We start from the raw sequence: 17145 nt of genomic DNA on the forward strand, positions 1-17145 counted from the left end.
GCAGACAAAATGTGAAGGATCCAAAAATTTATTTTAGGGCTAGGGCTACACAATATGGGCAAAAGTTTGTGGACATTAAACAAATATGTGCCTGTTGAACATCTGTTCTTGTTCATTTCGTTCCCCTTTGCTGTTTTAATAAACACCCTTCTTCTGGGAAGGTTTCCCACTAGATTTTGGCGCATGGCTGTTGGATTGAGTCCATTTAGCCACAAGAGCATTAAGTGAGGTCAAGGACTGCTGTTGGGTGAGAAGGGGTGGTATACAGTCAGCGTTCCAATTCATCCAAAAGGTGTTTAACAAATTGTGTCCTTAAAATGTTTGTGGTAACAGTTTGGGGAAGTAGGCAAATGAGTGTGATGCTCAGGTGTCCACATCACCAGACCGATTTCATCATAGGCATTTAAGAGAAGCCTTAGCACTGGTCAACAGTGCCTTTAAGGTTTAATTAAGTGTGTCCTTTTTGTGTATTTTGATGTCTTTCAGTTATGATTATTAATAAAAATCATTCTTTTTTTTGGAGTGTGGCCTTTAAGATACGTTGACATCATATTTTGGTTGTGTTTAGTTGCGTGTCCTTGTGAGTAGGTATGACATTTTGCATGTGTTTAGCTATTTAAGATAGGAATTTGATTCCCACAGTCAAATAGAGGAAGAAGTCATTAGAAGTTGGAGCTCTGGAGTGAAAATATGCCAACTGTCATTGAGTTCAAGAATGAAGAGTGTAAACAACTCAGTGAAGCTTTGAAGGCTTGTGACTACCCACACTGTGCCTTTGTCAAAATAGTAACGAGGTCAAGTTGGAACTTCAAACCGACAGACAGAAGAAAGACAGAGCCGTTTTCAGATGTTTTTCAATAGACATTAGATTTGTGTGCATCACAGACAAAAACTTGAATAGCGAAAAAACAGGAGCTGAATGGAAAAACAACTTCAGATTTTTACAAGTTTAATGGATTTAACTATAAAGTGTGTGTGGGTGGTATTAGTGTCAGTGTCATTCCATCACTGAAGACTTTAGCAGATGACTGCTCAGCAAGCAAGTCCAAAAAATACAGTCTGTACACCTGGAGCTTTACCCAACTCTCTCTGTCACACTCATTCTCTCTCGAACACACACACACACTTGTGTGTGTATTTTTGGTGGGGACCAAAAATAGGAATATCTGACATTTTTTGATCTTGTGATTTTTTTTAATTATTTTTTTTTATTTATTTTTTTTAAAGAAAACTGGAAATAAAATACATTTTAAAAAATAATGGGTTAGGGTTCAAATGTAGAAATAACATTCATTAGCTGCATTAATTATTACATCAGGTGAGACCATCACAAGCATAGTAAGTGTGTGTGAGTGTGTGTGTGTGTGTGTTTGTGTGTGTGTGTGTGTGTGTGTGTGTGTGTGTGTGAGAGAGAGAGAGAGAGAGAGAGTCTCTCAGGCTGTATGAGTATGTCTATAGTACATGCTTTGCTTTGCTCCTTTTCACTTTTTCTCTTCTTTCTTTTCACTTCTACATTTCTGAAGCCATTTGATGTAATTCATGTGTACTCAAAAAGATCATATAATTGAAGTATTAATGACATCATAATGTATCTCCTTTTCCTGTAAGAAATGATCAGCTTGTGTCAGTCAGCTGCTCATTGCCAGCCTTATTTCAGGCTTCTGCTGTTTTTCCTCTGATAATTCGGTGGTATTTTGATTTGCCCTCTCTCTCTTTTTGTCTCTCTTTCTGTCTTGCACATGCAATCTCTGTAGTTCTATACTGATATGAAGAATTTCTTTTTTCTTTTAATCACAAATCACAGATAAATGTCCATGCTAGTCAACATCTTCACCTAACTGCTGCACGCAGATTACTGAAGTCAAAGTAGCATTATGATGGGTGCTTTGCTGCCAGCGACTGTTATGCTGTAGCAAATGAATGGTTGCTTTTTCTATCTGGCAGGTTCTAACATGCCAAGTAGGCAATAGAAGGCCACAGACAGTCTGGGCACACAATATGTGGTAGCAGGCTCCTACTAGTATTGGCTGTAGAGCAAGAGGAAGCCATATGACATGCTTTAAGCTATCTTCGTGGCTTTGACGCAATAGGGATGTGTGCTTAACTAAAAAGACAGCTGTATTTGGTGTCTCTGTGAGGCAGGTGTCTGCTAGTCAGTGTCCTAATAAAATAGGTGGAGAGGTTGTTTGTAGCTCAGGGTGAAATGGCCATCTGTGTAAGATACCCTTTTCTCTAACAGGCCCATTCACTCCCATTATAAAACAGCTTTACTGCGAAAGCTTTAGTACAATCTGCTTATTATCCTGTTTACAAAAATCACTTTTATCTGTGGCGTGTGTGCACAAATCTAAATAAAGTGCCAGAGTTTTACTCTAACTGATGAGCACAATAGGATACTGTTTCATTACAAACAATGCTCATTCTGACCAATCAGTTAAAAGTCTTCTCAAATTGTGTGTCTATGTATGCTGGTGGTTTATATTTTTGTGTCATTTTGATATGTGATCTCATTCTACTTACAGTACTCCACTAATCTGCTGATATCAGTTCATGTCAGTCCACCAATGTCTATAATACTATACCAAATTTGAATGAAAAATGTTTTAGGCTTTTCTTTTCCAATGTTTAACCCTTGTTTGGTGTTCAGGTCAAATTGACCCATTTTTTAATTTTTACTAAACGTGTTTTGCATTTGTTGTAAATCATCTGCATTGAATTTTGTAATGAAGAGCTGTATTTCACAGCCAGTGACCACAAAAATCTTTTGTTTCTCATGCTTCTATTGTTGGTCATCACCTGTATTTAAGAAATCAGTTCAAAATAATAAACATTAAGTAAAACACTGTTCAATTTCATATTTATCAAGGTTTATGCCACCAGTGTCTGTTAATTATTGTATATTTTGTTACACAAATTCTAAATCAATAGTGTCAATAATCAATCTAACCCGAACGGTACCAAAGGGTCTAAAGAATTAACATAACACAAGGGTTAAATGTGTTTCTAGTCCGAAAAGATATGTAATATGCAATTCTATAGCTTTTGTTATTATTTCCGAGTTAATTTCATACTACCCATGCCCAGTAATTAGCTCTATCCTCAGTTTCTGTAACAGAATAGTTCACAAAGCATCTCATGAGGCATTACATAGTTTAACAGAGGTTTAATTGAGGGGAAGAGGCTTTGTCAATTTCACTGAAATTGTGATTTGCCTGATTAGCAACAGTGAGTTCTTCCAATTACAAACTGCATCTTTAATATGGTTCTTCTGATAACAGCAGACCTTTTGACACAGTTTTTCCTTTCTGTCCCCCTTACCTCTTTTTTCTCCAGGACATCTCCTCCAGGGTGTGTCTCTCTCCCTGGTGGAGCCATGCTGCTACTTTAGGGGTCTTTGGGGGGGTTGCCACGTCACATCATGAAAGGCTACACCCCCCACCGCACACGTCACCTCTCCGACTGTGACCCTCCTCACTCACCCTCTCGCCTAGATCCATTGTACCCACCCTCAGCAAGCTCCACCCTCTCGCGTCAACCCTACATTGTCCCTTCTTCCACCATGGATCACTATGGAGCCCTGGAGCCCCATCATTTCTCCAATTCACCCAGCTCAGGTGGTCTTCCCCCAGACTGCCTGATGCCCCTCAGCAACCAGCTGTCCACCAGCAGCACGTTCCCACGTATCCACTACAACTCCCATTACGAGCAGGGTGACTATTCACCTCCAGGTGGAGACAACATCGGGGGCATCAGCACAGGCACACTGGGTACCTCTATGTCCATAGGCATGGGAATGAACATGGGACTTGGAGCAGGACGCACAACCATGATCACCAGTGGATCTGCTACCATATCAGGTCAGAACAAGACAGGGACATGAATTTCAGATCAAATAACTGAGCTTACATAATTAATCTAGGTCTTTATATAGTTGATACATAGCTATTGACACTGTTTATTTATGAAAGGGGTTTTTGTATAGTATAGCTGTGAAGCAAATTAAATTGGCAGGATTTTCTTGTCTATTTGATCTTCCTACACCTGTCATGTACAGTAAACAATATGCATGGTCCATAAAGCCAGTTTGCTTCTTTCTGATGGTTTTGATTATATATACTATATTTAGGCAGAGCATAACACAAATGACACTGTGATACTGATACTTAATTTATAGGTGACTTGTGCTAACTATGGGTTAGTGTAGGACAATTGTAGACAATCAGCACATAATCATATATTATCTCCAAATAGTCTAGACCAAGATTTGGTCATATCCATGCAGAGTTCTTTCCCTTTTCACATGTAAAAATGATCCTTTTTAAAGGTTCTAAACAATATAATGAAATGAGAGAACATGAAATGTGACCTGCTTAAAGCTACATCAAAGGAAAAATGTTAGCTAACAAATTAACCAATTTGGGTCTTAGCTGAATGACATTTCCATATGTATTCCAAAAAATCTTGCATTTTAATAACATTTTCAAGTCTGACAATGAAAAGTTTTATTCTTTAAAATTATAATGTGCAATAAAGAGGCTTAACAGTCTTAACAGTCAGCTAAAACATGTATTAAACTCTTCTTTCTCCTTGCATTTAGGTGCAGGGAAGATGAACCGGTTACCAGCGAACCTCCTGGATCAGTTTGAGAAGCAGTTGCCAGGGCAGAGGGATGGTTTCAGCACCTTACAATTTCATCGTAGTACAGCTGTGGAAACAACTAAACAGCAGCAGCAGCGCACCGATAGCCCAGGAAAGATCCGCTATCTGGTCCATTCTGTGCAGAAACTCTTCGCCAAGTCACAGTCACTAGAAAGCTCAGCTATGAAGGGTAACATGAATGGGCGCTCAGGAAGCAGCGCCAATGAGGACAAACACCACCGGCGCAGTAAAAGCAAAGACCGTGCCAAGAGTGAGGGCACTGCAAAACGGCGTCCACGCTCCAACATGTCTGGCTACTGGAGCTCAGATGACCTGGACAGTGACATCATTAACTACAGGAGCCCTGTGGCAATGATGACTCTGGGTCGTCAGAGCTCTGCATCAGGGTCAGCGCTGGAAAGCCAAGTGAATTCAAAGTACTTAATGCAAGGCTACAACACCATTAGTGAGCACACACTGAAAGCCTCAAAGAGCAGCAATGACCTGAAACACCAGGGCCTCCTTGCACTCCCAGGTCCTGGTGGAGGAGGAGGGGGAGGAGGAGGAAGAATGGCAGTTGTGGAAGGGAATTATGGGAAGGGTGGGCCCTGGTCCACACTCACACTGGCTCCCAGTAGGCAGTTGTGCCAGAAGGGCTCAGCCACACTGGATCGCACCCTACTCAAGTCCAAGTCATGTCAGCAGGAGCTGGCCTGCCATTATCTCCAGGTGCGAGGCAGGGTGAGTTGGGGGGTGTACTAAACTTTGCCAAGTCATCCCAGATGGTTCGCTGATGCTGAGATGTTTCGTTGATTAAGTACTTCACAGAACCACCAGGACTCTATTACTAAAATATAACACAAACAAGATAACAAAAATTTTTCTTCAAAACAGTTTAGCAATATGGTAGCAATAAGGCTTTTCTTGGTTCTTTAAGCAAAACTACACATATAAGGACACACATAGTGCTTACATACAAATGAAACAGTACTGACATGACCTGAACATAATTTCATATATAAGCCTCACCATGAGTATTTATATTTATTATGTTTTATCTGTGAACTGCATGAAGATGCCCTCTACAGGGGAGTGGAGTGGGACTATTGGTCGAGGCGAGATCCCATGCAGACGGATGCGCAGTGGTAGCTACGTAAAGGCCATGGGGGATCTGGAGGACAGCGATGACTCGGATAGCAGCTTGAAACCCTCACCAAAAACTGCTGCGCGCAGACAGAGCTACCTACGTGCGACCCAGCAGTCCCTCAGTGACCAGTTCCCTTCCAGAAAGTAAGTGGGCATTATGCCATTACCATAAATACACTCAATCACACACACATTCAAGCTGTGCTCTCTCATGTGATAGATTTAGCACAGCTAGCTTCCCCTCTTTTTATGTGCTATCTCCCACATTTTTCCCTAAACAGAAAGACTATGTGTAAGAAATGTGCTGCGCGCAGGAATATTACACCTCTTGTTTTGTGGATGTTAATAAAATGCACATTTTCAGGTTTCATCACAGTGAAGAAATAGGAATGCTGTGTTTAGGAACAAGGTTGCACCCCACTGACATTCAGCAAAAAGTAACAACTAAAGAAGATATAAAACCCACAAATCTGCCATATTCTTGATCACATCAATTCATTTATATATATACTAATGGAAAAAAGATACACCACAGTTAATTTTGGAGAGAAATTCCACCTCTGCCTGTATAAATAACATCAATATCAAGAAAACAATAAAGTCCAGGAATAGCAGAAAAGCAATAAGACTGAGAAGACTAAGAGCCATCCTGCAGCTTTTCAGTACTTTTTGTGAGAGCCTCTTGAAGTCACTGGGGAGTTATTGATCTTCTGAGTATGTAGTTGTGAGATTCCTGTAAAAGAGATTGTGAAGAAGTTGTCTGTACTTTAGCGTCTGACAATGCTGGCACATTTCATTCCTGACCGAAAAATTATAATGAACTATTTTCTATCGTCCTAAATCCTGCTGACATTTGAGCCATTAAAAAATTCAAAGCCTACATTAATAGTGTATCCTTGTTCTTGCTTGTTCTTGCCTAAGCTGTGACCCACCTTTCAAAGGCAGCCTTATTCGATTTTTTTCTGTTTGTGTTCACAGCTATAAGGAATAACACACCCAACAGTACAATTAGAAACCTGCAGAACAAGCTTTAATGCTGGTCATAGGCTTTAAAACTGACCACAAATATTAAAGCACAGAGCTTTTATTTTTCCATTAGTATATCTCCCTGTCCTAACCCACATTTAACCCCTTTACATGTTCAGAATTCTTTTTCCTACCCCCTCACCTGGTACACCATACCTTCCTCATTATCAGTAACCTCTGTTACCCTCTTGCCCTCCTCACTTTTAAATGCCCTTTCTCCCAGCCGTCCGCTGGACTACTCGATGCTCCAGGGGGATCTAGAGGCCCTATGGTCTCCCCTCCACAGCATTGCCACTCTGCAGCAGATCGGACGCTCCGTAAGGTCAGTGCAGTGAAGAGAAGCAGGTCGGCTGCAGCTCCTCACACAGCACACCGGGGGGAGCTGCTTTACCATAGACTTCAGCGCTGCAGTTCATCCAGGGGCTACATTCATCTCAGAATATGAGTACACAGTAAAGGTGCTGCGATAAAAGCTAATGCATTTTCTTTTGCGAAGATGCGATATCAGATTCTACCAAGCCTGAGTACTCAGTACTCCTACTATGAGATGATTAATGAGTAAGGCTCTGGATTCTACAACTCTTGAGTGGCTTTCTCTATTGAATCAATCCTCAGTTAGGTAGACATGGAAACTATTTTTTTTTCATGCTTTTACAGTCATAACTCAGGAAAACAAAATGGGGAAAGCCTGTTCAGAGTTTGTGGCCATTGCTCAACATCACCCTAGATGTCGTTTCTGGACAAATCACAGGAATGGTCATTTTCACTCTAGTTGGATTCGTCGTTTGTGTTTAACTCAGGGGTGTGCAAACTTATCTGCAATAAGATTATCCGTTGTGTGTGCAGTATTTCGTTTCAATCAAGAAGGAGCCACACCTGAGTCTACCTGTTGATCTCAGCTTTCAGGTGTGGCTTCTGCTTGGTTGGAATGAAATCCTGCATGCAGACCGGCCCTATCCGGATAAGATAACTCCCCTGGTTTAATGTCATTTAAACTGTTACCATTTAAATGTACAGATCAACTACATGTACTAAATTGGGAAAAAACTTTTATCTAAAGCAGCTAGAGTAGATAAGGGGTTAATAGTTTAACAGTAGCAGCTTGGCAGTACTAGGATTCAAACTGCTGAGTGGTCACCTCAACTGACACATCATGTGTTTCACAGTCTGATGTATTATAATGAATAAATCAATGAATAGAAAACATTTAATAGGATTTATATCATTGATGAAGTAATTTTCTATAATAACACAGATCAGACAGTAATTCCGGCTGCAAGACGTATATATTAATGGCGTTATACACCGATCAGGCATATCGTTATGAGCCTCATATTGTCCCCCTTTTACTGTCAAAACCCTTCATGCACTGTGTATTCTGACACTTTTCTATCAGAACCAGCATTAACTTCTTCAGCAATTTGAGCAACAGTAGCTCGTCTGTTGGATCGGATCACACGGGCCGGCCTTCGCTCCCCACGTGCTTTAGTGAGCCTTTACCACTTGTGATAGATACTGACCACTGCAGACCAGGAACACCCCACAAGAGCTGCAGTTTTGGAGATGCTCTGATCTAGTCATCTGGCCATCACAATTTGGCCCTTTCCAAACTCGCTCAAATCCTTACACTTGCCCATTTTTCCTGCTTTTAACACATCAACTTTGAGGACAAAAATGTTCACTTGCTGCCTAATATATCCCACCCACTAACAGGTGCCATGATGAGGAGATATTAGTGTTATTCACGTCACCTCTCAGTGCTCATAATGTTATGGCTGATCGGTGTATATAGACTATGGTAGATAAAAGTTGTATTAATAACCACCTCTCTGCAAGGAGATGTTTATTTAAATTGATTGATGGCGTTATAGAAAGGAGAAATAAAAAATTTAGAAATTTATGAAAGGAGTCTTGGGTGCCAGTCAGTTTAATGCCACGGTAGAGTCTTGAGGACAAAGGAATTTTTGGTTCTGGTTTCTCAATAACACAATATGTTGCATTTTGTCTTCAAACTTCAAGACAGAGAAAAAAGTTACAACAAACAGGTAAAAGGTACAATGTGTCATTCACTAATAAATTGACACTTTTAAACATTGGCAAATTGCTGTTGAATAAGAGGGATAAAACACTTCAGGACATGACATTAGGGGAAAACAATCTTTAAGGTGGATAGAGTAACTCTGCTTGATATCAGGCCACACAGATAAAAGCACAACCCAGTCTTTTATTCCATATATTTGTCTACATCATATTGTAAAGCTTTTTCCTCATGGCTTAACTTATTCCATTTGCTTTGTATTTATAAACGCACATTGGAAGTCGTAAAATCAGAAAATGGTTAAATTTCCTGGGCAATTTCAAATCTATTCTCTTCTGTCTGGCTCCTCTTTTCTTTTCTCTTCTCTTCTCAGTTGTCTTCCATCTCTGCGAGAATTCTCTGGGAATCGCAGTGTGGATAATTTGGACTGTATCGGAGGTTCCGTAAGCTCATCATTCCCACGCTGGGATGATGACGACTTCAGTCAGGGCTGCAGCACACTTGGACGTAACAGCTGCATCAGCCAGGTCAGATGTCCTCTGCATGTTTTGCATGAGTGTGCGATATCATAGCCTGTGCAAATCTTTAGATATAATCATATCTTGACAAGCTGACAAGTGTATGCATTTATAATTTCATTTCAACAGTTTCAGAAACATCATGGTCCCATTCCTAAGTGGCTGTGAAAGGCATTTGATATTAGCCTCTGAGTCATTTCCACCCTGCCTCACTCGTCTCCCTCTCCACTTAAGCCGAGTGACAAATGATCAATTAAAGAGGCCTGGTGTAATAAATAAAGGCCACTGGAATGAATTGGCATTGGCTGTTAATGCTACTGCTTGAGTGTTGTTGACAGAATCCTATTTATTCAAAATGAAAAAAAATCCAATTCACTGTGTGTGTTATTAGAAATATATGATGCTCAGTTGAAACAGAATGTAGAATATTACTTACTGGCATAAGAATTTTACTGGAGTAAATTTGCCTCAGTATTGATATTAGGTCAATGTATTCCTCCTTTGTTTACTCTTATACCCTAAAAGCTTGTTTTATGTAGTCTGTCACAGAGGGAAAAAATATTTAAATACTTGCAACCAAGTTATTTTACTGATAATTACTTTAAATTGTCTTTAATTTCAACTTATTAAATAGTTAAGTAGTAAGCCAGGCACATACTGAGCATTTCCTGCCTTCTCCCACTATAAAGACCTGGGTTTAGTTAGAAAGAAATGGCAGCACAGAATCGTATACTTCCATCTCTTCACTGTGCATCTTCCTCTGTCTTGATAACATCCTGCCTTGTAATCCAAGCCAACTGCTCTTACAGCTGGGCTCAACCTGTCTCTGTCTCTTCAGATGCGGGACTCAGAGTTGAACCAACGCTATGGAGAAGACTCCTGTTCAGAATCTGTGTTCGGAGAGATGCATGCACTTACACGCTCTCACTCGAGGGCAGAAGACCCTGATTTGCCCACCTGCTTTCGTTCCCGAAGCCATAGTTACCTCCGTGCCATCCAAGCTGGCTGCTCCCAAGATGATGACACTGCATCACTAGATTCAGATTCACCACCACCCACTGCTACAACTGTACGAACTTACAGCACCAGCACCGGTGAGTATCAGGTTAACATAATACAATTATCAAGGGTTCGGGTAATATGACTGCAGATCTTTCTCTTTCTCTTTAGGAGCTTTGTTTCCAACCTTGTTATGAGCATCACAGTGTTAGAGGATTCTGGGTGCTCTAGGAAAATGACCTTTTATGGCAGTCTATACGATTAGGAAAAATATTTGAGTACTTTTTTTTTTTTAAGGGATGACTCATATGGGAAAATGTGTGAATTCAATCCTGATGCCGATATTCAGTATCGAATCAGTACATCCCTAATTCATTTACATAAGAGCTGAACCAATATTCCACTTGCTCTCCCTCTTCCAATACTTTCGACAAATTTCCCTCTGATAAAATATCTCACCCCGAAGGGGGAGCAAGGGACACGAGGAAAAGAAACGAGGAGGTGCAGTGTAGAAAATAAGAAGCACCCCTGTCTTCATTCACTATTTGCGTCAGACATGGGCGGGAGTCTAGTGATATTACAACGCTGTTGCGTGACAGGATTTTCGGGATGGTCCTTTGGCAGCGTGAGCCAATCACATACGCGGACTTCCTTGACAGACAGCTTACTTATCCAATGAAGCGCATCTTCTCCGAACAATACTCCAATGGCCAGTGGGAGAGGCGTTTCTCCACAATCCTTTCTTTCCGCGACGTGGACCACGATACTGGCCGTCTTACGGCAAATAAAATTTCATCCCGTTTTAGGAAACCATCGTGAGGTGTGTTCAGAAATATTATTTTAGCCTGGCTTGGGCAGTGTGGATTCAAGTGGAGGTTTATTCCTCTGGAACACGGATGCGCTGAGCTCAAGATACGTGATGGGTGTTAAATAGGTAAATACACTACTACATCTCCTTCTTTTTTACTTATTTTATGGCGATCGGTTTGTGGGGTTTTAAAATGATGTTTTCATGTATCAGATGTTTAAGTTTCTGTGTCCTGGGGGTTGTGCTGTAAGGCTGTTACAGTAATGGATGCTTTCCTCCAGCAGCCGCCTACCTGCCAGTGTCTCAGAGTCTGAGGCAAACTAGACGATTACACCCAGGTCTGAATGACTAAGAACAGGGAAAGAAATGAATCGACATGGTTTTCCCCGCCTTACTGTAAGAAGTGCTACTTCGGTTTTACCGTATTTTTAGGAAGCCGGGTTTTTTTTTTTGGAGCTCCACTGAATCGATACGGTTTTGTCAGGACACAGTACATCAGCACGCTGGGGTTTATTTGATCCCAGATCTATTCATTATGCTGATTGTCTAGCTTTGTGTGAGTTATTATTCCTATCAGTATACAACCTTTGCACTGTTCATCAGAGCACGTGTGCGCGCCTCGAGCTAAATGGGGTGGTGTCAGTCAGCCACGCAGCGGCCCCGCCCACTGGCCCACAACAAAAAGCCCCGCCCACTTCCTACACACCCTTAGGGGACTGTCCTGAAACTCCTCCGAGTCTGACTGAGCTCCTCTCAGCTCTCATTCACTGCTAAACTCCACGCTGGTGTTATTCCATAATCTTTATATCCATAGAAAGAGGGTGAGTAGCACATTAAACTCATTTATATATGTCTCTGTATACTGCTTTTAAATTCTGGCTTCTGATCTTTCAGAAGTGTTAAGTGTCTATAACAGCAGCTCATTCATCTCATTTACAGAGACTTAAATATAAGGTAAAGAAAGGCTCGACATATAGACTATTATGTAGACTAATAAACTAAAACATGTTCCTATTTAGCATAGAAGATGTATCATTGATAGGATGACTGCTTCTTTTATATATATGGCTCTTTCGTTTGATAGAATTGTGCATTTTGTAACTGTAAGTCAGGACGAAGGACTTCACACTTGGTAACATGACAGGTTGTGTTTTGCCTTATTAACTATTAGAGAGTCTTGTGAATGTTTATAGCGGTAATAATGTAAGCGATAACACTTGTCAAGTGAATGTTCATAATATTACAAGTAGCTATATGCAGTTAAAAACCAAGGAAAAATCGAAATTGCTGTGTTGTAAGTGGAGTCAAGACTTTAGTATGTGCAGAGCAATAGATAATCACGGTAAAGTGGGGAAAAAAGTATTGGGTCATATCACACTGGCCCTTTATGGATTGTTTTCCTACGCCATCAACCGAAACCAACCTTACCTCCTATACATATAAGTTACATATCGTATGTATCTAAGATACTAAAAAACTGAAAATTGAGACTTGATTGTTCAGTCAGATGAGGAGACGTTAATCCGAGTAGGTTTGAGTTACATCTCAGTAAGAGTCAGGTGTGTGTGTGAACATTTGCAAGTGTATTAAGTGGAAGTATTATAAATGTAAAATTTAATATTTCTGTGTGCGTCATTGTTTCAGCAGATAATCTGCCCTGTTTTTACAATCAGAGGAACTCAACACAGTGTGCATTTCCACACACAGTGTTCACTGTACAATGTCACAGACACCTTTTTTTGTTAGTTTAGTGTCTGTTTATTTAAAAAAGCAGAATACAGAGGGTTTAGAAAGATTTGCTTCGGTATTGTCACATCAGAGACGCAACAGAAGAAACCTACAGATGACTTTGTCAAAAAACATTACAGCTTTTCACATGACAATCATTTATTACAAGCCTGGCACCTGATGTGAAAAAGCACCGCTGCAGGGCGCTGAACATGTTGCAGCCTCTCAATACAAGCTTTTCGTTATATTGTACGGATTGTTTTCTTTGGCATTTGTACCTAAAACAGTTGTGGTGGGGTGCTGAGGGATATCTCATCATGATGTGGGATGTCTTTGAACACCACCTCGCTGTATTTTCCCACAAGCATGATTTACATTGGTTCTCTGCTCCTGGTACACAAAGTTAAAGCTGTTTAGTTATTGAGTAACTTCTCCTGTGTTTCTGCTCCAAGGTTAGGGATTGTCATTCTCTGAAAGTTTAGAGAGATTTCAGAGATTTTTAAGTTTGGCTTTCCAACAACTGTTTGGTTATTTAAGATTATTTCAGATATACTGAGTACATCTATTACTGACGTGCATTAATTTGTGACTTCTTTAATATTTGTAACCAATTACTGACCATTTTGACCTTCTGACCTGGCTGATCCCTGAAACCAACTTTCTTTCCTAACGTTACTTTCTTTTAAAGTGGAAAGCTGTTTTAACCAAAATATTTCATGTAAACACACTGAGACAACTGAACGTAAAACCTGTTTTTGAACCTGCTTTGCACAATCTGCATACGTTGTCAGAAAAGTAAAAGATTTCATGCCCCTGGCAGTCTCCACTTCATAAAACGGGTCTGGTCCTAAAATTGTGGGTAGCAAAAGTGAACAAACAAGATTGGGTTGCTGATACAGGAAGACAAATCTCACATTTCTTCTTGTACTTGCTGTCATTTTTTTTTCATTGTAGCGTCTACAAGCACATCGCAATTCCTTTTATTTTTTTATCTAATGATTTTTCATGCTATGGATGCTTTTAAAATAGCTCCATGCAGAGATCGGCATAAATATCTTAAATTTATCCAAATTTAGAAGTGCATTCTAATGTTATACGCTGGAGTGGATTTCATGTCAGGGCTATAATTGTAATTGCTCAATGGTTAGGTAGGTTCACTCACCACCAACCACAACTTCTCACTTGATCTGTGTGTTTTAATGTGATAGACTTTACCATGACTTGATGCACAGCGATGCTGTAACTATAACATGCAAGCTACTCCTTTCAAATCCCAAAGCTTACTGCACTCCACACATCAGATCTGTCTGATGGTAGAACATTTTTTCCCCCAAGGTAGATTCATTAGCCTGGACAAATGACAGCCAATCCTTTTTTAATCTTGAAATTTGGAAGCATTAATTAATAATATATTTTATGTGTGATGTTTTGGTCGAGAACATAAACACTTTGTCTTTCTAGTTTGTTGTGTGTGTGTGTTAGTGTGTATTGTTCAGAGATTAGACATTTTTTTTCCCCTCATCATCTTTGCACAAAGGATCTAATCTACCCAGACATTTTCAGTTTTTATTTATTTATTTATTCATTTCTTTTTCTTTTTTTTGTTTTAAATGACTGTGGCATTTTCAGACAAAGTTTACATGCCTGTTAGCATAAATTAATGGAGGTAAAAATGTTCCATCTGACTACGCTGTAAATTAGCATTTAATTAGTATTCATCTTTGTTGCACAGTATTTCTGAGCAGATGGTCCGCTTGAAGGTTTTGGAGGGTTTTTTTTTTGCCAGACATAGACTGGGATGCTGTACTTTGTGGCAAAGATAGGGGTGCGAATATGGCAGTGTGCCAGTGTGTATTTTGGCCGTCAGCTCGTGGGCAGAGTAAGTTGGCAACTCATGCACCGCCTTGACAGTTGAGAGCATATTGTAGAGGAGAAAAAGAGAGAGAAGTAAAGAGCTTAACATGGATCATAACAAGGGACGGGCTAGATTGGTGGGGGGGGGGGGTAACTGTGGAATAAAAGTAGACTCTGTGATGGCCCAGGCGGATATTGTGTTTACCAAGTTATCACCGTGAAGCAACCTTTTAGCTGGCATACATCATTTTACATTAATAGTGCTAAAAGATGCTGACCGAGCGCTTACTGCCGGATGTTCTTCTGGCCCTGGGTAAGAGACGATATTCTGGGCTTCATAATTGTGTCTTGCTTTTATGCCTGAGTGCAAGAAAGACTCAAAGAGAATGCAGAAGGGGGCAGATTTTTGTACATCTACATTACACATACATTACAAACCTAAAGTGTCTATGAAATCCAAGTACGAAGATAACTAAGTTAGTCACGAATTAAAAATGAATACAGCTTTACATCTAGATGTTTATAGATAATTTTTCACAAATGAACAGGATATTCTCATCTGTCAAGAGCAGACCTTTATAGTGGCCTTGTTAGTCCACGTCTTTACTCCTATTGTTCTACATTTATCAGTATCAGTATTGTAGTCAAAGTGCACAGACTTTTACTCTCCTCTAAACACCTGCTGGTTGTTGATTGTCACCATGAACACGAATTGTAATCAGGTTTAAGTTTCACCTCCCTGTTTTTCCACCATCCCCAGCTATAAGCGAATGAATGCAATCTGTTTCACTGAGAGATATCTTCTGTGTATCGAGTACTTGTGCGAAAAATCTTAGGCACATGCAGAGGAATGCTGTAAAGAGCTGCAAAAAGTAATCCATTTCTACATAAGAAGTTAAATACTATTTAATCAAAGCAATAAACATTACTTGGCAACCCAATAAAATATCAGTCAGCTTGGGAATACTTTGTGTAATTAATGAACATCTTGGAGTCACAGGTCTTTTTTGTTTTATTTTTGCTGAATGGAAAATCTCAGCAGCCTTCATTGCTTTCTTTTGGTCTGATAGGTGGCCTGTGACACTTTACTGACATACAAACATTTTTCTGTAACATTTCATTTTTGTAATGTTTTTGTACTGACTCAAAAATAAATAAAATAAAGACCTATAACAAATTTTGTACTAAATACACTTTTACACAGTACTGTACATCAAGTGTACCTACACTATGCATGTGCAATATCATTAAAATAAAATAAGATTAAACCATTTTAAAATGTTAATTCCAGTATTAAATAATGTTTTTTTTTTTTTTTTTAAATAAATAAATAAATAAATTAGTTGAGACCCTTAAAATGGTAAGATTCGGTCTAAAAATTGATTAAGCTTTGAAATAAAAATAGCTCAGTATGTTAAAATCAATAGAATTGTCTAAAAAAAACAATTCACATCTAGAGACAATAAAGCATAGTTAGTTCACCTAACTGCATTTTATGGGGCCGAGGAAGGAAACCAGAGAACTCAAAGGTACCACATGGAAACCCGAAACTGCATGCAGACACTAAGCCGGGCTCAGAATTGAACCATCAACCCTGGAGCTATGATCATTAAATACAGTAGTAAATTCAGTAGTGGAAACAGATTTGAAAACCTTACTGAGACTCTTTTAGGGCTACTATCTATGTACACCCTTAATTTTAATGGTACTTCCGTGTAGATAATATGTGGTTCAATCTGTTCTTGGCATCACAGAGCCAAAGCCATGTTTAGCCTGGCTGATGATAATGATTAGGTCTCCATCTGCTTAATTGCATGGCGCATAATAAAAGATCTGGCAACGAGAGCAGTCGAAATCGCTTCTTATATCACAAATTGGAGGACTTTTTCATTCAAAAGTTCAGCTGTCTCCAAAGAAAGCAGTAATTGGTTGCATCTAAGCCTGGTTTCTGTTTGCTGCTTGAGTTGTAAAATTGCTGTATGCTGAAGGTACTCCAGGAGGCATGCATTATTTAGCCTTACATTTCAGTCTTACATGCGAGGATGCTGCACATTGAATTCATGAATATGCAGTGCACTGCAACTGCTCTTTAGTGTAGCTCTTCGTGTAGTAAATAACACTTGTCTCTCAATCCTCCCTTACGTCAATAAACATGTGAGATGTTATTAGTCGGCTTTGGAGAGGTTAGGTTTGATTAGTGGGTGTTAATGTGGTTTCCTGTGTTTCCTTCTTTCCTGGAGACCTAATTTATGCATAACCCCACTTCCGTTCTATATTTGGTCACCTAGGCACCTAAGACGTTTTGACATACGCTGGCTTCCGTCAAGTCTATTAAAGATGCCAGATTTAGTCTGTTGCTGAGGTCTTGTGGAGAGTTATTTAGAGGACGT

General features: G+C 39.8%; 1 protein-coding gene across 4 annotated transcripts in view; it reads left to right on the forward strand.

The window, feature by feature from the left end:
* Positions 1 to 17145, forward strand: part of dlgap4b (discs, large (Drosophila) homolog-associated protein 4b) — a 90121-nt gene that overhangs the window by 57082 nt on the left and 15894 nt on the right. Inside the window, exons 3-8 of one of the 4 annotated variants that reach the window (XM_058404088.1) lie at positions 3334 to 3857; positions 4598 to 5379; positions 5714 to 5928; positions 7034 to 7132; positions 9222 to 9375; positions 10205 to 10460. In XM_058404088.1, the coding sequence (XP_058260071.1) occupies positions 3419 to 3857; positions 4598 to 5379; positions 5714 to 5928; positions 7034 to 7132; positions 9222 to 9375; positions 10205 to 10460 (1945 nt within the window). In that variant the 5' untranslated portion in view covers positions 3334 to 3418. The remainder of the gene's footprint in view (positions 1 to 3333; positions 3858 to 4597; positions 5380 to 5713; positions 5929 to 7033; positions 7133 to 9221; positions 9376 to 10204; positions 10461 to 17145) is intronic. The other 3 variants (XM_058404089.1, XM_058404090.1, XM_058404091.1) reach the window with 3 other exon arrangements.

This window comes from Hemibagrus wyckioides, linkage group LG11 (genome assembly GCF_019097595.1).
Source record: "Hemibagrus wyckioides isolate EC202008001 linkage group LG11, SWU_Hwy_1.0, whole genome shotgun sequence".
Taxonomy (NCBI): Eukaryota; Metazoa; Chordata; class Actinopteri; order Siluriformes; family Bagridae; genus Hemibagrus; species Hemibagrus wyckioides.